We start from the raw sequence: 24,539 nt of genomic DNA, 5'->3' as shown, positions 1-24,539 counted from the left end.
CGAGGGAGGTAATTTGAACAAACAAGCCAGGAACGCAGTATAGTCGTTAGGCTAGCAAGAACGTGTCCACACAGACTCCTTTTAATTATACGAGGTACAGATGTGCCCTCACAGTGTAGACTACACACGTCACCTGTTGCTCCTGAGTGATGATGTCTGTGAGTCCGTCCTAATGAGCAGCAGCTTTCTCTGCAGTGCAGCCAGCAGTTAGCACGACTTCTCCTCGGTGTGGGAGTGGTGTGGGAGTGTTCCAGAGTAGAGTGTGCACACCCGTGCACACCCTGTGCACCAGCAGGCAGTTGTGCTAAGAAAGATTTCCAATAAAGGAAAACTAGGAAGACTTCCCCGAGGCTAGAAGGTTCAGGAGCCAGAAGGTCAGAAAGATAGAAACTGAAGAAATCAGCCTCCATTTCATCACCTCAGAGGTGATTTTATGAACCACCTTAACCTTTAGCTAGGTCTGGTTTATTCATTTGTTTTTAATTATTTACTTATTTTATGTATATGACTACACTGTAGCTGTCTTCAGACACACCAGAAGAGGGCATCAGATCCCATTATGGTGGTTGTGAGCCACCATGTGGTTGCTGGGAACTGAGCTTAGGACCTTTGGAAGAGCAGTCAGTGCTCTTAACCACTGAGCCATCTCTCCAGCCCTAATTTGTTTTTGAATGTTAGTTTGTTTTTAGTTTTATGCATGTGAGTGTTTTGCCTGTATGTATGTATGGATTCCACATATGTGCCTGGTGCCTGCAGAGGTCAGAAGAAGGGATAGGGTCCCCTGGAATAGAGTCAAAGAGGGTTGTGAGCCGCCCACCCTACATGAACCTGGATGGGGAAGTTGTAGGTTTTTGATCTGCATCTCTTTCCGTCTAGCCCTGTAGACTTGTGACACACATTCCTATACCTGTGACACACCCCTGTAGACATGTGACACACATTCCTGTACATGTATGACACACACCTTTTTTTTTCCTTTTGAGACAGAGTTTATGTTGCCCAGATTGGCATGAACTCCTGATCATCCTCTCTCTAACTCTCACACTCAGGATTACAGCCATGAACCACCATGGCTGGCTTCCAGTGGTTAGGGGGAGGAGGGCTAACAGGGAAAACCCCCGGAAGCAGCCATGTGCTCTGGTCCATGTCTACACGTGTGCATATGTGTGTTACTCCGCAGCTCCCATCCCACGTCATGCAGACTGACCACATCTCTTCTGCAGATCCTCCTTTTTCCTTCCCTTCTCATTCCAGCCCACAGCCTGGAATTAAAGCATCCGATAAAAAAAAAAATGTTTGTGGTCATATATGAGAGACAAGACAGCATTGTATAAAAACCCCAACCTCCAGACATTTGGGGACTCTGGTACTTGGAATATGACTCTGTAGAAGCCCAAGGGCATGATGAGCTGTTTCCTGGTAGAAACAGCCTGTGACTTCCGTTTTTTTATCCTATAGAGCCCAGAACATTTCGTTCCAAATACCAAGTAGTCGCAGTTTTACTTCATTTATTAAATAATCATCATTCCTCCCATGTTTTGAAATGCTGCCTTGTAGCCTATTCTATTTTTTTTTTAAACAACAGTATTTTATTTCATTTTTATTTTATGTGTACATGTTGAGGTCAAAGAACAATTTGTAGGCATTAGCTCGCTCATCTTTTTCAGGATTTTTCTTTTTGTTTGTTTTTCTTTTTTTCAGGACAATGTTTCTATGTAAAGCCCTGGCTGACCTAAAACTTGTTTTGTAGACCAGGCTGACATCGAACTCAGAGATCCATCTGCCTTTGCCTCTGCTGGAACTAAAGGTGTGCACCATTGCCACCCAGCCTTTTTGTTTGTTTGTTTTTTGTTTTTTTTTTTTCCGAGACAGGGTTTCTCTGTGTAGCCCTGGCTGTCCTGGAACTCACTCTGTAAACCAGGCTGGCCTTGAACTCAGAAATCTGCCTGCCTCTGCCTCCTAAGTGCTGGGATTAAAGGCGTGTGTACCTGGCTAGCCACCCAGCCTTCTTTTCAGGATTTTATAATTGTTCTCCTAGGTTGCCCTTTACCCTGGTCTCAGAAATGATCTTTCTCTAAACATTTTCACTTTTCTGTTGTTTGTACTTAATTGTAGTTTATGCAGTAAGCATACATGGATATACAGGTAAACCTTGTAGAATTTCCCGCTCCCAGAGAGTCAACTTTCTTAGAGACCTGCTGTGAGACCACCCAGTCCTCAGGTCTAAGGACTGCTTCACAGTGCTGAGGGGAGACACAGACAGATCCAGGTCTTCACGCAGTATGGATGGATTTACTGACAGTTGCGGAGTGCTAGGCCACAGCAATACTGGCTGGAAAGAGTAGCATGTATGTGAAGCAAGCTGTGAGTGACTTTATTCTAGGTGGAGTGTGTCTGTTTATCTCAGGGATTTGTCAGACTGCTGCTGCAATTCCTGGGACTGGCTCTGCAGTGCTGTGCTTAGTACTGTTCTAATGGTCTTTACCTGCAGTGCTGTGCTCAGTACTGCTCTAACAGTCCTCACTGCAGTGCTGTGCTCAGTACTGCTCTAACAGTCCTTACCTGCAGTGCTGTGCTCAGAACTGCCCTAATAGTCCTTACCTGCAGTGCTGTGCTCAGTACTGCCCTAATAGTCCTCACGACAGTGCTGTGCTCAGTACTGCTCTAACAGTCCTTACCCGCAGTGCTGGGCTCAGTACTGCTCTAACAGTCCTTACCTGCTATTATTTGTCAGAAAACGGTAGGAAATGCTGATGCTTAGGGGTACTTTGGGAATAACTACCATGGTAGTTACAGCTAAAGATGACTGCCAAAAGATTAATGCTTTTGAGTCAGGGTCTTACTATGTAGCCCAGACTGTACTAGAATGCACAATGTAGACCAAGCTGTCTTCAAACTCACAGAGATCTGCCTGACTCCGCCTCATAGCACTGGGATTAGAGTGCTATACCAATCTCCAAAATCAATGCTTTTTTTTTTCTTTAAAGAAATAGAGTGGGCAGGGTGCAAGTGATCACAAACATTCTGTCAATGGTCTTTTTCCTAAAACCAATTCTTATCCAGCATTCCTTATGATTCTTCCTGTCTTATGTGCCTTCCTCTGCCACAGCACACTGTGATCTGCAAGTGGTTTAGCACCGTGCTGGCAGCATCTGCTCAACAGTAAAGAACCCCACAGCAACAGTAGGTTGCTATGTGAGGAGAGGCAGAACCCTTACACTGATAAGAGCAATCCACCTTTCCTGCCCTGCCTGAGTCCCTGGAGCTAGACTGTCGAATTAGCATATCCAACAAAAGGATAAGAGGCTGTCTAGGCATTGATTCAGGTTGCTAAGAGCCCTGCTACCAGGACACACACCGACACACAGACACACACACACACAACTGACAGTCACACACAGATATGCACACACATACTCACACACAGACACACACACACACACACACTGACAGTCACACACAGATATACACACACATACTCACACACAGACACACAGACACACACACACACTGACAGTCACATACAGATATACACACACATACACAGACACACACACGACACACACAGAGATACACACACACACACTCACACACATTTTTATATGTACACTAAACCACTCAAAAACCAACTGTAACTTCAATTTTTCTTTAAATCTTATTTTTTTTTGGATTTGGTTTTTTCGAGACAGGGTTTCTCTGTATAGCCCTGGCTGTCCTGTAACTCACTCTGTAGACCAGGCTGGCCTCAAACTCAGAAATCCGCCTGCCTCTGCCTCCCAGAGTGCTGGGATTACAGGTGTGCATCACCACCACCTGGCTAAATCTTATTTTTAATGATGGTTTTAAACGCTTTAACCTCTCGTTTAGCTACCACCCGTTAGAGATAGTGGGAAAGCAAGGATATGGGGGAAGTAGGCCTGTTTAGAAAGTTTTTTTGGAGCAATTTTCATCTGTGTTGTTTGGAAATCAGCAGTTTAGTTTATAGGTTAGTAGTGGCAGCTCGATCTACTCATGAATATTTTATGGATGTATTAGTAGTCTAGTTTGGTAGCAGCAGTGGTGACATGATCTGGTAGAGATAGCCAGGCCTCAGCCTCGGCATAAGTCAGCAGGAGGGACAGCAGGGTTTTTTGGTTACGTCTCAGAGAACTGAAGGTCAGCAAAGCCTTACACAGCCAGCTCTGTGAGCAAGCCTGGCTCGGTCTTTGTCCCTGTCCCTCGAGTCCTGAGGCAATCCTCTAAACAGCGTGTGCCTTTTATGCGTCTCCTTAGTACACGTTTCACCTCAGCACGCATATCTGTCTCAGTTGATGCCATTTGTCACTCAGCCCAAGTCCTCCAAAGTGGCAAGAAACTGTAGCAAATCTTCAGAAGTTTTCATGGGGTGTTTTTCTCTATGGAGTCCTGACAAATGCAGCTCAACTACACAACGTAAGGTGGACCAATATGTGTGTGTTGTTAGCAAAGACTCTTTTGTCATGTGCCTTTTTATGTGTTTGCTTTAGCTGAACATTTTCTCTCTTGTGTCTGTTTTAGTGTAATAATTTTTTTTTTTATGATTTTTGCCTTAGTCTCTTGCCTGTGCCTACTTTAGGAAAACATTTCTTTACATGTTTGCCCCAGCAAAACATCATCTAACTGATTTTCTAAAAAAAACTTTAAGTTTTTATTTTATACTTCCCTTTCTGTTTAAAAAATGTTCTTTCTCACCGGGCAGTGGTAGCATACGCTTGTAATCCCAGCACTTGGGAGGCAGAGGCAGGCGGATTTCTGAGTTCGAGGCCAGCCTGGTCTACAGAGTTCCAGGACAGCCAGGGCTATACAGAGAAACCCTGTCTCAAAAAAACCAAAAAAAAAAAAAAAAAAAACCCAAAAAACAAACAAAAAAATTGTTCTTTCTCTAACATTAACAATCTATATATAATAGAAATAATTATAAGAACCATCATATTTTTAATAAATGGCTTATGCACAATATAGTCAAATAATAGACTAGCAAAATAACTTACATTTCTATCAATATACAATAGTTAAAGAAAAAAATTAAAATTTTATTTATAGATAATAAAGAAAAAGACTTAAATTTTATTAACATATAATAATTAAACAAAAAATGTTAAAAATAATTAAACAAAAACTTAAATCTCTATTAATACATAATAATTAAATAAAAACCTTAAATCTCTACTAATATAGAATAATTAAACAAAGCCTTAAATTTCTATTAATATAGGAAAATTAAACAAAAACCTTAGATCTCTATTAATATAGAATAATTAAACAAAAAACCTTAAATCTCAGGCTGGAGAGATGATTCAGTGGTTAAGAGCACTGACTGCTCTTCCAAAGGTCCTGAATTCAAATCCTAGCAACCACATGGTGGCTCACAACCATCTGTAATAGGATAAGATGCCCTCCTCTGGTGTGTCTGAAGACAGCTACAACATACTCACATACATAAAATAAATACATAAATAAATAAATCTTTAAAAAAACCTTAAATATTTATTAATATATAATAATTAAGCAAAAACTTAAATCTCTATTAATATAGAATACTTAAACCAAAAACTTAAATTTATAAATATAGAATAATTAAGCAAAAATTTAAATATCTGTTAGTATATAATAATTAAGCAAAAAACCTTAAATTTTTATTATTATAGAATAACTAAACAAAAAACCTTATATTTCTATCACTATAGAATATAATAATTAAACAAAACAGCCTCCCATCCTAGATGATAACAGCCACACCACATCAAGGGACCAGCGACCGACTGTGGCAGAGGAAGGCATGTAGACGGAAAGTCTCACAAGGAATGCTGGGTAAAGATTGGTTTCCGGAAGAAGACCTCTGTGATGAATGGGAACCTTCACGGAAATGCCTAATAAATAGCGGCTACAAGTCCGTGGTCTGGTGGGAGTACTATGGGCCAAGTCGGAAGAGCCAGCGAACCCTCGTACCGTAGCAAGAAGTAGCCAGTTCACCAGCCGGCACAGGCCACTGGAAACCATCACGCTGTCCCCCATCTCTGCCTTTACTTATTATTTATTTTGAATTGTTTTTCATTTTTCTTTTTGAAGTGGGCTCGCCATGTAACCCAGTCTAGTCTTACCATTCTCCGGCCTCCACTCTGCCAGGTGTGAGATCACAGGCCTGCGGTCTTGGAATTAATGCATACTGTGAATGAATAGCAGGGCGGCCTGCCTCTGCATAAACTCTGTAGAATCTATATGCGCAGCCTGGGCGTGGACAGTCCCTGGACAGGACTCTGAGCCCCCAAGCTGTCACAAGGATCAGATATGGCAACTGGAGGTGTTCTAAATCATTCATGTTCTCTGGGCACTTCAGCCTAGCCAGCCAAGGTGAGCCTTGTTATTTAATAAGCTGCTCTTTCTCTCTGCCCCAAGCCTGCTGCCTCCAGGTTCTGTGGCAGAGGAAAGTGCCATCACGTGTTTGGGTGTCACTCCTAACAGCATGTCCTGGGAAGCTGAGCTCTGGGTCCTGCCAGACTGGCACAGGTTCTTTTTTTTTTTTTTTAAGATTTATTTATTTTATGTATGTGAGTACACTGTAGCTGTACTGATCATTGTGAGCCACCCTGTGGTTGCCAGGAATTTGAATTCAGGACCTCTGCCCTCTGCTCACTATCATCAGTACCGCTCGCTCTGGCCCTGCTCGCTCTGGCCCAAACATTTATTTATTATTATATCTAAATACACTGTAGCTGTCTTCAGATGCACCAGAAGAGGGCATCAGATCTCATTACGGATGGTTGTGAGCCACGTGGTTGCTGGGATTTGAACTCAGGATCTTCAGAAGAGCAGTCAGTGCTCTTAACCACTGAGCCATCTCTCCAACCCCTAGCACAGGTTAAGACCTTGCCAGTTTCCCTCAGAGGAAGCAGGACTTGGTGAAGTCATAGGTGCTTGCCTCGCTTACCCCCGTGCCATCCACCATGTGTGCTCTCTGTGCCCAGTCATCAGTGCACTTGATCAGCCTCACATGCTAGCAGACATATCACCCAAAATTTTGTCCATCAGTCCCCTGGGCTTCTCCTGTCTGAGAAGCCACATGATACCTGTGATAGGTTGGGCTGCAGCAGCACAAACACTTCAGTTTCACCAGGACCTAACTGCATACCCCATATTTCCCAGTGTAAGTTAGACCCCTTCCCACACTATACCCTGTGGAGGGAGGAAGCTCTGTAAGTAACTGGGCTCCATCCTTTCTACTGCCTATAAATAGTGGGGGGTCCGCCCTCTGATGGCTTTCTATCAGGGTACTTTGCATGGTTGTAGCTGCCTGCAGCTACATCGAACAGGATACCAGGTTCCCTGGAAGGAAAGCTGGGGATAGAAATGGGGTAAAGAGAGGAACATGAAGCCAAGATAAGATTTTGTGCTCAAGGCGGAAAGTTTATTGGGGGGGGGGGTGCCTCCAAATATATAGGCGAAGGAAGACCCTTCATCCAAAGACTGGAAATAGGTCTGCAGAACTGGTTCACTTGCTCTGCAGGTGGTTGGCATCAGGTGGCTGGTGCCTCAGGAAACAATGAGCTAGAGCTACACCCTAAGTGGGAAGTAATGGTAGCATCTGAAATTCCCACTCAAAGGCTGGGGGTGAAGGCACAATTTCTCCCTTTTTATTAGTTTTAAGAGACGGTAACAACCAATTGGATAGTGATCCATCAGAGGATGATGGGCATTAACCAGGGAGTGGAAATATTGACCTGATCCCCCTAAATACTTTATGGTGTCTTTTGTGGAGTAGAGGATTTAGGCTTCCTTGCTGTTATTTTAAGGAGTGCCTTTAAACACCAACCTCTATGTAATCAGGTTTGCTTCACAGGGGACTCAGAGGCAGAAAACATGGTCCTCCCCTTGCAGTGCTTTGTCTTGTACCTCTCACTGGTGCCCATGTCGGCTCATAAGCAAACACAGAGATCTGAGTTCTATGTGGCTCCTGAAAGGAGATCCACTTGTATAGGTTTTGATGCCAGAGAGTCGATTTGTGCCAGATGCACTGCAAGTATCTTTAACAGACTTGTCAGTTTTCAATCCAGGTGAGCCTGGGTGGAGGCAACCAGTCTGTTTAAAATAGAAGGTCAAGAGTTAGAAGTAACAAGTATTAACTTGTCTTTGGATGGCCCAAGGTATCTAATTCAGTTGCAAATTAGCAGCTATCAGACACAAGTTAGCCTCTAGGGTGGGGGAGGTAGCTTTGTGAATCAACAGATAAACTGTTACTTCTCAGAAAGAGTGGAGACTATATTCTAAATTAACTCAGTTGACTGATAAAAATTATTAGCCATCTTCATAACTGGAATTTCCAATATTGGATTTATTTCTAGACCAGTCTATGATTGAGTCAGCTGATCACATTAAAGTAAACAGAAGAGTCCTTATAACTCCTCCTTTAGATTAATTTTTTTCTAAGTCAGTTTTAACAGTCTCCATGTTCTCTGTCCCACAAGGTCTAAAAGCTTGAAGCAAGGCAGTCTATCTAATCTGGGACATAGGCAAGTAAAGTGACCATTGTCAGGGCACTCAGCAAGTCCACTTGTAGGCATTATCTTCAGCATGCACACTTGGTGACCATCGAGGACTCCGTCTGCTCTCCACTTATGTGCAATGGTGTGATATTGATGTCTAAAGAAGTCTATCCAGCTTCAGCTCCTTCCAGAACTTAGGACAGACACCTCTTGTTCTTGCCAGAGAGAGCCTATCTCATGCTATCTGTTGTACGAGTGATGTCTAGTTGCTTTAGCAAACCTGGTAGAGGGGCGCCTGGAATTAGCACCTTGACTATCCCTACGCATGTCTGTATGTTGGTTACCATGTAGGAGGCTGGTGTTTCATCTCCTGCTCTGCCTGGAAACAAATGGGTCCTATCTGATCTGGCCACTCCTAGGAACCCCATGGACACCTGGAGCCTTGGATCTTCCTGGAGTTGATGACCTATCCCCTCTGTCAGAGGAGATAGCACCTTCTTTGTCCTGTGTTCTGAGGCTATGACCTTCCTCTTTTCCTAGGTTATTATTACGAGAATGGGAGCTGATAATATCAGCATGGAATGGGGCCCCAAGTCACTGCTCTGTGACAGGCAGACTGAGTATTCCTGAGAGAGAATCGAATGGAGCCAAGGTGGACGGTCTCATGAGTCTAGTGTTGTAGGATTGCTGAGGACATAGAAAACACAGAGCAAAGGGATAGTGTGCCCTTTTTCCTGACCCCTGGGTAATGTAAGCACCTCAGCGTAGACACTAGGTCTTACCATATTTAGTGCCCTCTAATCCACAGCCGTTCTCCAGGTCACCTGTGCCTCGTTGGAGGCAGCGTGGGCCAGGCAGTGCACTCCCAGCCTCCTCTGACTCCTCTGTTGCCTCTCTGCTCTCAGCATGTCAGCTCTGTCTTCTACTGCTCTCTGTCTAGGGGCAGAAGGGCAAACAGAGGCCCATTTGTTTCCTCTCATTACCACCTGAATCTTGATACCAATCTCCCCCACAGAAGTCTGCATGCCATTCCGAATAAAATAGTCACTCCTTAGTGCCCTGCAGGATCAGGGAGCCTCCCAGAAGTGAGTACGTTACTCTGATGACACTGTCCTATAAACTTCAGTATGTCCCAAACCCTAGAGAGCAGTCTGGGCTGCCTTAGAGAGGTGTCTTTGAGAGCTAATAGCAGCCAGCTCCATGGGTGCCTCAGTCGCCTTCTATAATCCTTGCTTCCAGGTATCTCCATCCCACCCCTAGTCCCAGGAAGTTGGTAGAGCCATCTTGCTTTGCCATTCGTGCCAAATCATAGAACTTCCAGCTGTCTTAGGAAATGCCTTCCTCTTCTTCGGGCTCAAAGTCCTTCTCAAAGCCTTGCAAGACTCCAGCGGCTTGTGTCTGTCTCTTGGACAGAGCCTTCTCCTTATCTTAACCCTACTTCCATTTCTTATCTCTGTCACTTTGATTTACCCTGCTTCCCTATCAGACCTGGTGACAAGTCACCCCCTGTCCAGGCTATCTTCAGTCTGTCCCCGAGTTGGCAATAATAGCCTGACCCATATCAGAAACATCCTGTCAAATGAGGAGAAGAACAAGGATTCTCAAGGATTGTGTTCTTTGACAGCTTGTTTTCTGTTCTGTCTGCGAACCCGTCTTCACTGGGCCCCCGAGACACTGAGTGTTGGTGGTTTGTGGCTGCCCAGCTCCTGTGGCATCCTGGGCTTCCTCCGTGCTTTTCAGGGTGCTTTTGTCCTGGCAGGCTCCCCCCAACCCCCATCCATTGTTTCTCGTGCCCGTGGTGACCCAGTCTATAGTAGGATGATTTCTTTGGCTGTGGAGGGCACTATACAGGGACTGCCTAAGGGCCAGATGAGTTGGCACAATTTTCTCAGCGTTATTTCCCACCAGAGGAATGCCAGTCTCTCCCCATTCCAGGCTCTCAATTCTCAGGCAGCCCGGCCGTGCCTGCAGGATCCATGGATTCTACAGACAAACAGTATCAAGGGAGCGGATAGACCTCTCGTAAGGGCCGTGCCTCTTCCCTGAATGGAAGGTCAAGGAAAAAGCAAGACTCATAGGCAAAGAGTCCTCAGCCTCCGCCAGCAGCCTCAGTTTCTCTCTCAGCCTCTCTTCCCAGTGTTCTAACCTTCTGCATCCCACTCTAGCTGTGAGATAACTAACACCTTGGAACTCTTTCTTTTCCCATTCTTTGCCTCTAGCCCACCCAGCAGCAAGCAAGATGCACTTGGTATCTTGTTTCTCCACTTTCAAACTATGGTTAGAGGCTGAGAGAGAGAGGTAGAGACACACTCGCAGTTCTTGGAGCTTTGTTTGCAGCCAGCTAGGCTTCAGAAGGAAACAGCTGTGTGACCTAGAAACATAGCCCCGCGTTCTGGAGGCGGAGCCACTTATCATTTTTATGGGAGGATTTGGTGATAACTCCTGGTATGCAGAGAGAGAGAGAGAGAGAGAGAGAGAGAGAGAGAGAGAGCACGTGCACGCGCCATGGAGGAATTTGCTGCAAATTGGTTTATGAATGGCTTGAGACCTTCATCCCCCTACTCTTTTTCCTCTTCCTCTGCTTTCTTTCCTCCTCCTCCTCCTCCTGCTCATCCTCCTCTTCCTGTTCCTCCTCCTTCTCCTCCTCCTCCCCATTTCCCCCCCCCCCCAATTTCTGGGGACTGAACTCATGATGTTGTGCATTCAAGGTAAGCACACTTCAATTGAGCTATGCCTCTAGGCCTCTTTGTCTTCTTTGGAATCCTGACAAGCCAAGTTGTGCTAAGACAATGGGAGTCACATTATTGCCAGGTGTGATGGCTCCTCCTGGAGAGAGAGACAGGCGGGAGGATCAGGAGTCCGAGGCCATCCTCAGCTACATGTTCAAGGCCAGCCCGGAGTACAAAAGACCCTGTACCAAATCAAGTCAGTCAAGGGCTGCACTGTTACAACTTGGCAGCTTGGGAAGTGATGTAAGGGGGGCATGCAGGGAAGCCTTGCTGCAGCCAATAGTAACGGTGGGGATGACCTGACAGACAGGTGGGAGAATCCAGAGGCCCTGGGTTTTATGGGACAGTCACTTGTTCAAGATGCTGTGTGGTCCTCACAGTGACCTTTGTGATACTCAGACCTACAGGTGAAGAAGCTGAGGTGCAGGGAGATGGGTGTCCTCATCCTAAGCCACATGGTAGACAGTGAGTTAGAACTCACACCTGCTTCTGGAGTGGGTGCGTGACGCAGCACGCTGCACCCCTACAAAGGATGCGTGTTCCAGCTCCCTCCCCTTCCATCTCATTCTCGTCCTTCAGGACCAGAAATGCACATTTAGCACATGTGAGTGCGTACGCATGTGCTTGTGTGTATGTGTGTGCACACTCATGTGCACATGCCTTTGTGCACACAGAGGGACTACAGGTAAATGTCTAGTGTCTGCTTCTATCACTCTCCGTCCTTTTTTTTTTAATTTTTATTTTATGTGCATTGGTGTTTTGGCTGCATGTATGTCTGCGTGAGGGTGTCGGGTCTTGGAGTTACAGACAGTTGTGAGCTGCCATGTGGGTGCTGGGAATCGAACCCCAGTCCTCTGGAAGAGCTCTTAGCCACTGAGCCAGCTCTACAGCCCCAACCAGATTTATTTATTTATTTATTTATTTATTTATTTATTTATTTAGGGTCAGGGTCACATACTGAACTTGTAGCTCACTGTCTCTGCTAGGCTGGACGGCCAGTGAGCTCCAGGGGTTCTCCTGTCTCTACCATCCCCAGTGCTGGAGTTACAGGCATGTGCCACCGTCATCTGGGTTTTGATGTAGATGCTGATAGCTGAACTCAGCCCTCCTGCTTATGCAGTGAGTACCCACGGAGCCATCTTCTAGAGTGACCACAGCATCGAACACAGGCTCTAGTCCGCTTGACTGGGAGTCCAGGTCCAGGGTGACCTTTCGACTTTAGGAAGGCGGAAATGGACGGCACAGACGGCTCAGCAGTTAAGAGCACCTGCTTCTCTTGCAGAGGCCTGGTTCCCAGCACCCACATGGCTGCTCACAACCATCTGTAGCTCGAGTTCTGGGGGTTCAGCTTCTTCTGCCCTACGGGCACTGCACACCTGTGGCACCCAGACATTCATTCATTCAAGGAAAACACCCATGCATGTAGAATAAAAGTAAATAAATCTCTAACAAAGGTAGGGACTGAGGGCCAGTGAGAGCCCGGCCGCCATTCCAGGAGAGGTCAGTTTCTCCAATCGAGTGGCTCACAGGCTCCTGTTGGGGTGTCCAGCAGGGACAGCAAGCAGGATGTGAACTTCACAGTGTGTCTCACCCGTAAGGTGACTAGTTCCTGGGTTTCCTGCCCTGGCCCCCATCAGCCCCTGGTCCGCTGGTGTCACTGTAAGAAGCAGCTCATTTGGAGGTAAAAGGAGGAAAACTGAAGACAGCTGTTTCTCCTGAGCGAATTGTACTCTGTGCTCCAAGGTCAGGGTGCTGGTGAGGGCCGTATCTAATCTGGACATCAGCAGACGTACATTCCTGTCTTATGCACATATTTCTGGAGGATAAGGCATAGGAAGGGACATTTCAGCATTTCAGGATTTTCGTTCCAAAGGTAAAAGGCACTTGCTCATGAGAATCTCACAGAACAGAATCAGTTGGGTGAAATCAACTTCCCTGGCACAGCAGAAACTATTAAACAGGCTATGGTAGCTTCAGCACTTAAGAAGCTGAGGCAGGAGGATCACCAAGAGTTCCAGGCCAACCTAAGTTAAAGTGTAAGACTATCTCAGAACAACAATACAAGTCACTTTGGGGCTAGAGGTCTAGTTTAGCTGGTAAAGGTCTTGCCTGCATACACAGAGCTTGGGTTTAGTTCCCAGCGCATAAATTGGGGCGGTTGGGATGTCACCATATGTATGTATGTATGTATGTATGTATGTATTTTCTATATGTGTGTATGCATACACACACACACACACACACACACACACACACATTTTTTTCCTCAACACTCTCTTACTATCATAGTGAGTCAGAGGCCAGCCTGGGCTACATGGAACCCTATCTCAAAAACAAACAGATATTGGTCCCCTCTTTCTTGGACAAAGTAAAGGTTACCCTGGGATAGTGCTAATCTGATTAGAGCTTCCAAAACATAGGGCCATCTTTTGTTCCTTAGCTTGTAGCCCAGGCAGAACCTTCTGCCTCCACCTTTACACTGCTGGGAGTGGCAGGTAGATTTATACACCTTATCTTAAACGGTCATTTGTATCCTAGAGTGACAGTGTTCCCCCAAGGGTGGACAGGACTAACATTTTCTCCCTTCTTGGTAAATCAGCCCAAATCAAACAGAAGTATCGATGTTTGGGGTGCTTCCGAACCCCTCCGTACTCTCACTCTGGTCTGTCTTTTGACAGGTTCTAATCAGAGACCCATTCAGGCTCGCAGAGGAGTCTGACAAGATGAAGCCCAGACAAGCACCGGAAGGCGCTGGAAGCTGCTGTGGCAAAAGGGAAAACTGCTAGATCTATAAGGCCAGCGCGGAGCCCGCCCACCGGGCAGGAGAGGGTGGATGAAGAACGGTCACAAGGGCCTGCTCTTCACCAGTGCACAGATTATGAGAAGGTGGTAACGCCACCACAATCTAGACCACTGCTAAGAGTGATTTTTATAGTGTTAACCTATGAGTCACAGCAAATCGCCTGCTTTTCTATTTCACTATTTCAGAGTTCTGGTGCCACCTAGTGGTCAGAAGTAGAACTTGGACGCCTAAGGTTTAAGGGCTAAAGGCATCGATGTTGCGAGAATATCTTCTGTCTGGCCTGCCACAAGACACTGCGGGGGGTGGGGGGGTGTTTCTCTGTGACTACTCAGGAAACACAGTACTTACTAAATTTATCCTAACTATGACAAAAGATTGTCAACTCAAATTTTATAGGAGTACTCTTTAGGTCACTGTCTTCAAACTTTTTTCCCCTAGAATTGAATGAAAAAGAAAACAAATGAAAAATAAATTTGACTTCAGTCTACCCTGATAATTGATGCCACAATGGATTCTGTAGTTTGTCTCTTTAAAAATATGTATTCATTTGATACATATGAGAGGTCTGTCTTCACACACACCAGAAGAGGGAATCGGATCCCCTTACAGATGGTCATGAGCCACCTACCATCTGTAACCTGTGACTTGAACTCAGGACCTCTAGAAGAGCAGTCAGTGCTCTTAACTGCTGAGCCATCTCTCCAGCCCCCTGCAATCTGTCCTAAGTGCTGTTTTTGAAAAAAGGAGAGCTAAGAAATACAAACAGGATTTTTCTCCCCTTGTAAGGTGCTCTCATTAAACTTTTAGGGAAATGATGGCTTTGCTTTTAGGTCCCATATTAAAGAAGTTATGAAGATTAAAGAAAGGACCAATGATAAGAAGTTGAAAGGACACAGGTCCTTATTAGGAGCTGATAAATCAGATTGAAACCCAGGGTCAGGGCACAGTCCAGCTGGTAGAATCCTTGCCTGGTATTTAAACAGGAATCTCTGGATTTGCTCTCTGGTACCAGGTGTGACCAGGAGAGGCAGGACACACCTAAGGTCCAGCACCGCGGAGGTCAGACCCTGAGGGTCAGAAGCCCAGATCCTCCCTCCTCAGTTACACAGCTTGAGGCCAGCCTGGGGTACGTGAGACCCTGCCTCAAAAATGAGCAAGCAACGGTCTTCGACAGTGGAGGGTTTTGGTAAGAACATCTTGATTGCTCTGAGATTCCCAGTAAAAAAGAGCTTGGGCAATAGGGGAAGAGGTGGGGTTAGCATGGCCCCAGAGGTCTTTAACTAGGAATTTGAGAATGCTTAGGCCTATAGAACACTGGGATGAATTCTAAGGGCAGATGTATCTTTTAAAAAGAAATATGCTCCCAATGGGACATTCCAGAGTTCTGAGTGTCCTCACCCTGACTTTGACAGACAGTTTGGTCCAGTCCTGTTTGTCTCAGGAACCTTGATTATGCTCTGGATGTTGCTTATGCGCCCAGTTATAACTCACTGCAGTGTGAGGCTGGCGTGGTTGAGCGCACTGTAGGCTCCCTGAGCACAGGATGGCGCTTTCAGAGGGACATGACAAAGAGGAAAGGTGACCCGGCCATTCTGTTGACTACATTTCTTTCTTTCTTTCTTCCTTTCTTCCTTTCTTCCTTTCTTCCTTCCTTCCTTCCTTCCTTCCTTCCTTCCTTCCTTTCTTTCTTTTAAGATTTATTTTATGTATATGAGTACACTGTCGCTGTCTTCAGACACACCAGAAGAGGGCATCAGATCCCTATACAGATGACTGTGAGCCACCATGCAGGTGCTGGGAATTGAACTCAGGACCTCTGGAAGAGCAGACAGTGCTCTTAACCATGAGCCATCTGTCTCCAGCCCATCTGTCATTTTTTTATTTTTACTTAAATTAGCACATTTGTTGCAGGCTAGGGGAGTCTAAAATGGCAGCTGCTCCTGAGGTCGTGAGCCACGTGCTGTGGAGGCCAGGAACCAAACTCAGATCTTTGCAAGAGCAGAGAGCACTCTCAACTGCTGAGCTGTCTCTGCAGCCCACCGGTCTTAATTCAAAAAGGTTTTGTGTTTATTTATGTTTATTCGGGTGTAAATGCAACTCACGTGGGTGCTAGCAGAAGCCAAAGGAGGGCGACCTCCCTGCTGCTCTCTGCTTTATCCCCTGAGACCGTCTCTCACTGAGCCGAAAGCTTCCCGTTTTGACTAGGAAGGCTGGCCAGCTGTACCCGGGATCCGGGATCCTGGATCCACTGGCTCCTGCCCACCAGTGTGGGGCTGTGGAAATTAGGGAGGCCGTGCCCAGATTTTATGTGAGTACTGGAGATTCGAACTCAGAACCTCATGCTTGGGCAGAACACAGTAAGCCATCTTCTTCCCCAGTCTCCCCAGGAATTCAGGATGTTTTAGTGCTTCAGGGAGACATAGCATGGGAAGCTCACAGTCTCTTTCTGTTCTTTGGTTTTTGTTTTGTTATTTATTTATTTATTCATTTATTTATTTATTCATTCATTCATTTGAGACAGGGTGTCTCTGTGTAGCTTTGGCCATCCTGGAACTCACTCTGTAGACCAGGCTGGCCTGGGCCTCACAAACGTCCACCTACCTCTGCTATCTAAGTGCTGGGGCCAAAGGTGTGCACCACCATGACCCAGCCACATTCCTTATCTGAGAATAGCATATTCGATATATTTTTTTCCAACAAAATACATGTTTTAAGAATTACACTTGATGGGGAGATGGCTCAGCTGGTCAGTGAAGTGTGGGCTGTGCAGGCACGAGGACCTGTGTCTTTAGGTCTCACATAAAAGCTGAACATGGAAGGATCTGCTGCTAACCCCACCGAAGGAGACGCAGAGACCGGCAGATCCCTGAAGCTCCCTGGGCATTCAGCCTAATGGAATGTGTTGGTACGATGCCATCTAGAGGAGGCCCCGCCCCGGTGCCAAAGCAGCAGCCAAGCTTCCTTCTGTCATGACTCTTGCTTTGCCTTGGGTGGCTCCAAGAAAGCCACTGCGGTTGTCACTAGTGCTACATTCAAATGGGAGTTGCGCTCCATGTCTGTTAAGAGGTGTGGCACAGTCTGTCTGTCCTTTCCTCCCGTCACAGGAACGAAGGCTACTGTGGGGGCTGCAGAGATGGCTAGTGAGCTGATTGCTCGCTTGCTGGGCACGCAGAGAACCAGAGATTGGTTTCCTAGCTACCATCTCCTGTAACTCCAGGTCTAGGGGATCAGGCACCCTCTTGTGGTCTCTTTGGGCACAGCATGCATATTGTGTGCAAACAGCACACACACACACACACACACACACACCCTTAAATAAAAATAAAACCTGATAAATCTCCTGTATTAGGCATTGTCCTATTCACTGGCTGCAAACATGGAATATTATGAACCAGTAGGCCAAGAGGATCAAAACAACCCAGTGTGTTTCTAAACACTGCAGCCATGTGTCTTCACTACGGTGAAGAATCAATGTCTTCAACTACCTACTCCAATTTGGGCTGTATAGAGGGTTCTTTTATAGATTTCCCTCCTCTCTGGGATCAGTGGAGAGAGCTCTTATGAGCTCTGTGTGTGTCTACTTTGGGTCTCATTCCTCAGGCACTGTCCACCTTAGTTTTTTTGTTTGTTTGTTTGTTTTTTGAAATGGGGTCTCTAATTGGTTTGGAGCTTGCTGAGTAAACTATGCTGTCTAATCAGTGAGATCTGTCTGCCTTTCTTCACCTCAGTTCTGGGATTGCAAGTCCTACCACCATGCCCGGCTTTATACATACATACATACATACATACATACATACATACATACATACCTGTGTGTGCGCATATGTGTGTCTATGTGTATATGTATATATATAATGCATATTATGCACATATGCATGTATGCACATGTGCATGTATGTATATGTACATGTATGCATATGTGCATGTATGTATATATGCGCATCATATAATTAATTTATTTTATATGGGTGCTGAGGATCCAACTCAGGCTTCATGCTTGTGTGGCACTGGATCTTCTCATTGGGATATCTCCCCAGCTCCCAGACTGACCTCATTTGCAAACTCGAAGCTGGAATTATACAATCCTTAGGATTACCTGTGACATATCTTTAATTCATTACAAGCAGCAGCCAAGCAGGCTGTGGAGCTTGGCAGGAAGCCTCACAGGAGGGACCCACAGGGCAGGGGCTGCTTATGATAATTTGACATATAGCTCAGAGCCTAACTGTGTTGGGGGAAGTGGCTTGCACAGGTTAGCCTCTGTTCCTAGAGTTACCAGCTTCTCCCATGTAGCTTCCTTTTGAGAATATTAAATGAGCTTCCTTGGGAATGCAACACCTCAAATGTCAAGTGCTGCGGACGGAAGGTCCGCACGGCAAGTGTGGGGCGCCTGGTGTGGCTTCTGGACCTATTGGTTCATCTTTTATTAACTGTCCTTGCTTTCTTTTTATCAATTAACCTTATTATTCCTTTCAAGCAGATCTGCCTACGGAAGTACCACGAAGGAGATATCTTTATTTTTCATTTTAAATAATGTATCAGAAACTCACAAAGTCAGTGCAACTCTTTAAAAATGCCACTTGCTTGTGGAAGAGAGGGAGATTCTTTATTCTGCATGTGTCAACCATGCCACATATCCAGAGTGTGTCTTTACTGAGAACCGCTCCCTTACACCCCTTCTCGCTGCTGTCTTTTCAGATTTCATGGAAGGAAAGTCTGAAGCTGTGTATCTGAGTGTTGGGACTACAGGCAAGACTTGGCACCAAGGCCAGAACCAGGGTTCCTGGTGCCCTGCCCGTTGCATTGCGTGCTTTGTGTTTGTCTTCCTGCAGGGCCTTCCCTACATTCAACAGTGTAGTAACGGGTCAGTTGAGAGGCCAAGGACTGCTTGGCCTAAAACATGAGTTCAAAACCAGCCTGGGCAACTGGAGTGAGACCCTGTCTAAGAAGTTAAAAAGAGCTGGGGCCATTGTGTTCCTAAGGCGTGTGTGGGGCCCTGATCCTCTGCACTAAGGGTTGGAGGTGGGACTGGGGGCCTTGAGTGGGAAGAATAGGGTAGGAGAGGACAAGGTAAGAGCAGTGATTACAGCAAGAGTGGTGGTGGTGGGGGCAGGACCAGTGGGGCCAACTCTTACCATGACTAGAAGGTAGGGCTAGGGAGACAGCCCAGTTGATAGAGCACTTGTCATACAAACATGAGGCCCTGAGTTTGCATGTCCAGTCCTCATGAAGGTAGGCAGGTCAGTATGCCCTGTAACACTTGTCCCAACACACACACACACATACAGGCATAAGCAGGCACACACTCCCCCACACTACGGAGTTATAGAAGGGTGGATGGCTTACAGTCAGCCAGCCCAGCCAATCAGGGAGCTCCAGGTTCAGTGAGAGATCTTGTTTCAAAAGCTAAGGTAGGGAAGTGATTAAGAATGTTGACCTTGGGACTGGAGAGATGGCTCAGTGGTTAAGAGCGTGGACTGCTCTTCCAAAGGTCCTGAGTTCAAATCCCAGCAACTTGGTGGCTCACAACCATCTGTAAGGAGATCTGATGCTCTCTTCTGGTGTCTGAAGACAATCACAGTGTACTTACATATAATAAGTAAATAAATCTTAAAAAATAATGTTGATTGCTTGAGGTCAGGAATACTGATTCCCCCAGAATTTCTTTTGTTGTTGAGAATAGTTTTAGCTATCCTGGGTTTTTTGTTATTCCAGATGAATTTGAGAATTGCTCTTTCTAACTCTCTAAAGAATTGAGTTGGGATTTTGATGGGTATTGCATTGAATCTATATATTGCTTTTGGCAAAATGGCCATTTTAACTATATTAATCCTGCCGATCCATGAGCATGGGAGGTTTTTCCATTTTTTTGAGGTCTTCTTCCATTTCCTTCTTCAGAGTCTTGAAGTTCTTGTCATACAGATCTTTCACATGTTTGGTAAGAGTCACCCCAAGGTACTTTATACTGTTTGTGGCTATTGTGAAGGGTGTCATTTCTCTAATTTCTTTCTCAGCCTGCTTATCCTTTGAGTATAGGAAGGCTACTGATTTGCTTGAGGTGATTAGTGTTAAAAACTGCATGGTATTGGTACAGTGACAGGCAGGCAGATCAATGGAACAGGATTGAAGATCCAGAAATGAACCCACACACCTATGACCACTTGATCCTCGACAAAGGGGCTGAAAACATCCAATGGAAAAAGATAGCCTTTTCAACAAATGGTGCTGGTTCAACTGGAGGTCAGCATGCAGAAGAATGCGAATTGATCCATCCTTGTCTCCTTGTACTAAGCTCAACTCCAAATGGATCAAGGACCTCCACATAAAGCCAGACAATCTGAAGCTAATAGAAAAGAAACTGGGGAAGACCCTTGAGGACATCGGTACAGGGGGAAAGTTTCTGAACAGATCACCAATAGGGTATGCTCTAAGATCAAGAATTGACAAATGGGACCTCATAAAATTACAAAGTTTCTGTAAGGCAAAGGACACCATCAAAAGGACAAATCGGCAACCAACAAATTGGGAAAAGATCTTCACCAACCCTACATCAGATAGAGGGCTAATATCCAATATATACAAAGAACTCAAGAAGTTAGACCCCAGAAAACCAAATAACCCTATTAAAATGGGGTACAGAGTTAAACAAAGAATTTTCACCTGAAGAAGTTTGGATGGTGGAGAAGCATCTTTAAAAATGCTCAACTTCATTAGTCATTAGGGAAATGCAAATCAAAACAACCCCGAGATTTCACCTTACACCAGTCAGAATGGCTAAGATTAAAAATTCAGGAGACAGTAGGTGTTGGCGAGGATGTTGAGAAAGAGGAACACTCCTCCACTGCTGGTGGGGTTGCAAATTGGTACAACCACTCTGGAAATCAGTCTGGTGGTTCCTCAGAAAACTGGGCACCTCAATTCCGGAAGATCCTGCTATACCACTCCTGGGCATATACCCAGAGGATTCCCCAGCATGTAATAAGGATACATGCTCCACTATGTTCATAGCAGCCCTATTTATAATTGCCAGAAGCTGGAAAGAACCCAGGTATCCCTCAACAGAAGAATGGATGCAAAAAATGTGGTATATATACACAATTCAGCCATTAGAAACAATGAATTCATGAAATTCTTAGGCAAATGGATGGAACTTGAGAACATCATACTAAGTGAGGTAACCCAGTCTCAAAAGATCAATCATGGTATGCACTCACTAATAAGTGGATATTAACCTAGAAAACAAGAATACCCAAAACATAATCCACACATCAAATGAGATACAAGAAGAACGGAGGAGTGGCCCCTTGTTCTGGAAAGACTCAGTGTAGCAGTATAGGGCAAAACCAGAACAGGGAAGTGGGAAGGGGTGGGTGGGAGAACAGGAGGAGGGAAGGGGGCTTATGGGACTTTCGGGGAGTGGGGGGCCAGAAAAGGGGAAGTCATTTGAAATGTAAATAAAAAATATATCGAATTAAAAAAAAATAATGTTGACCTTTGTCCCTCCCAGGCATGCAGATGCATGCATACACACACACACTCACACACACACACACACACACACATACACACATATACAAATATACACATACATACCACACACACACACATACACAACACACATACACAAACACACACAAATACATATCCTTGCCCACAATTATTATATATAAATATTATATTTGTCTGGAACAGTTCTGCTTTAAGCTTTAAACTGGACCAACAATTAACAATATTGTTTCTTTCAAAAAGTTCTGTTTTGGGAGATTTTTTAACATTTGTAATTTTTTTTTAACGTGTCTGAGTGTTCTTGTCAGCATGTATGTAGGCTCACCATGTGTGCCTGGTGTCTGTGAGGGCATCAGATCCCCTGGGACTGGAGATGGTTGTGGAATCACCATGAGAGTGCTGGGACCTGGACCTGCGCCTTCTGCAAGAGCAGCAAGTTCTCTAAACCCCAAGCCATCTCTCTCCAGTACCAGATAGGCTATTTTACCATGAGAAATCTTCCTGCCTCAGTCTCCTTAGTGTAGGGATTAGGGTATGACCCCTCAGCTTAAACAGTTTTAAACGCTTAAGTGAAATATATCATGAAGTCTGACCTATGATCAGGAGTCTAGGCCAATCTGGGAAACTGTATGCTTGGTCTAAAATGTCCAATTCCCATTGAGACCTGGGGAGAGTAGTCTGTGACCCCGGTATGGGCTTCCTGAGTGGAGGATGTGGTGTCCCCTCTAGTCTTTTGGGGACTCCTGTGGCATGTGATCTTGTTTCTGTCCTATCTCTGGCTGGAGATGTGGTATATTCTAACTGTGGAGGGACAGTTAAGGTAATAAAGCTTCGTACACTCAAGTGACAGTGTAATCAAGGATGTATTAGACATATGACGGTACCGCTAAGATTATAATAGAGACGGGCTGGAGAGATGGCTCAGCGCTAAAGAGCATGGTTTCTCCTCCAGAGGACCTGGGTTCCAATCCTAGCACCCACATCAGGTGGCTCACAAATGCCTGTAACACCATTTCCTGGGGATCAAATGCCCTCTATCCTCTGAGGGCATGTGCAAGGATGTGCATGCACACATACACACTAAAAAAGATTATAATGTGGGGGTGAAAAACTTCCATTGCTTAGTGACAGGTGTCAAGTGTCTGAAGGACAACATATCATTCCGTCTTTGTGGTGCTTCTAGGATAAGCAAACCTACCCCCTTGCTCTGTAGGAGCAGAAGACGTACAATCCCATGCAGTACCTGATGTCTGACAAGGAGAATGAGAATTGTGATCCTGGCTTTGCTGACTTCATAGATGTATAGAACTGAAGAAGGCTCTTGCTTTGTAGCTAGGCTGGCCTACCACTTACCATCCTCCTGCCTCAGCTTCCTGAGTGTCACCACGCCTAGCTTTTTACTATACTCTTTGTTATTATTATAATGTCTACTCCCCTTACTCATTAAAAAGAAGTCTCCAGGAAGGCAGCATGCTATGTGAGTCTGGCGGACCATCACTTCTTAAGTTGTCCTCAAGAGGCCACAAACTGCACAAGAGTCATCAAACTGCACCATCGAGGTCCCTGTGAGTGCACTTGAAATTTGCAAAGTGACAAAATTACCTGTGACTCATTATTCAGGATGTGTCCACATCGTTAACTGATGTGGGGTGGCATACGAGAAAGTGCTTTGTAAACTGCGAAGGCCTTTTCTGCTCAGGGGTCGGGGTTCCTCCAATTTGGACCAGGCAGGCCTATGGTCAGTCAGTAAAGCTCTCACCCACAAGCATGAGTTCACAACTCCAGAACTAAGTAAGAGCCACACCGGAGCACATCTGTAATCCTAGTGCCGAGACAGGTGGATCCCTGGGAGTTCATCTGTCAGACAGCCTTGTTGAATCAGTGAGCCTTAGGTTCAGTGGAGTGTGATAGAGGAAGATACCCAATGTTGACCTCTGGCCTCTAAGTGCATACATAGTCTCTGTTCATATAGAGACTGCTATATATGCACACTCCCATACAATTTGTACATGAGATACACACACACACACACACACACACACACACACACACACACACACACACAGAGGACACAAACAAAATGGACTTCCCTAAATAAATCTGTGGGTCCTTGATGCTGCTGTCTTGGTAACTGCTGGGCCAGTCTTCCTATAAAATGGTTCTTTGACTTAGAACATCTCAGATTCCTATACAGTAAAACCTTAGCTTTGAACCTTAGTATTCAATCCATTATAGACCTGCCCCAAACAATTCCAAAGATCCCTGCTGGTCCTCATGGACTATGGCTTCGACTCTGACCACACCCTGTTCTGGAGTTGGTGTTGCCTCTCCAGCCTTACCCCCGCGTGCCCACTGGCTGTTATGGATTTCCTTTCTCTGTCCCTTTGTTAGGTATTGATATTCATGCCACTTCCTTCTGGTCATATGTTGAAGCATGTTTTTTAGTATTGCTATATTTTAAAATGGACACTAAGCAGATGTGGTGGCACATGCCTATAATCCCAACATTTGGGTGGCTGAGGCAGGAGGATTGAGACTTTGAAGCTAGCTTGGGTTAAACAGTATGACTCTGTCTCAAAACAAAATAAAAAAGAAAGCAAAACCCACCAAGCTAAAAAGGAAGGGGAAGAGGAGTGGAAAGAAGGACAAAGAGGAAGAGGAGGAGGAGGAAGAGGAGAGAGAGAAGGAAAGAAAAGAAAGAGAGGAAGAAAGGAAGAAGGGAGGGAGGAATTTCTAATGAAGTAAATTAAGGTTTAAAACAGTTATAAGGAAGGGTTGGATCCTGGTCCAGTGGCTTAGTGTCCTTGTAAGAGAGGGTGCCAGAGAGCTGGCTTTCCCCAGTCTCAGAGGACAGGTGTGTGAGGTCTGTCTGTTTGCAAGCCAAGAAGTAAGCCATCAGAAACCAGCCCCACTAGACTTCACTCTAGGATTTCAAATCTCCAGGACAGTATGAAGCTAAGCCTTTGTTGGTAAAGCCAGTCAGTCCGCCATATTGCAAGTAGC

General features: G+C 45.4%; 1 protein-coding gene across 2 annotated transcripts in view; it reads left to right on the top strand.

The window, feature by feature from the left end:
- Positions 1-14,530, top strand: part of As3mt (arsenite methyltransferase) — a 32,782-nt gene extending 18,252 nt beyond the window's left edge. For both annotated transcript variants that reach the window (XM_052184410.1, XM_052184401.1), the window contains exon 11: positions 13,906-14,530. In XM_052184410.1, the coding sequence (XP_052040370.1) occupies positions 13,906-14,013 (108 nt within the window). In that variant the 3' untranslated portion in view covers positions 14,014-14,530. The remainder of the gene's footprint in view (positions 1-13,905) is intronic.
- Positions 14,531-24,539: the final 10,009 nt, after the last annotated feature.

This window comes from Apodemus sylvaticus, chromosome 1, assembly GCF_947179515.1.
Source record: "Apodemus sylvaticus chromosome 1, mApoSyl1.1, whole genome shotgun sequence".
NCBI lineage: Eukaryota > Metazoa > Chordata > Mammalia > Rodentia > Muridae > Apodemus > Apodemus sylvaticus.
Note: the sequence above shows the minus strand (reverse complement) of the source record. Positions and strands in the feature narration are given on the sequence as shown.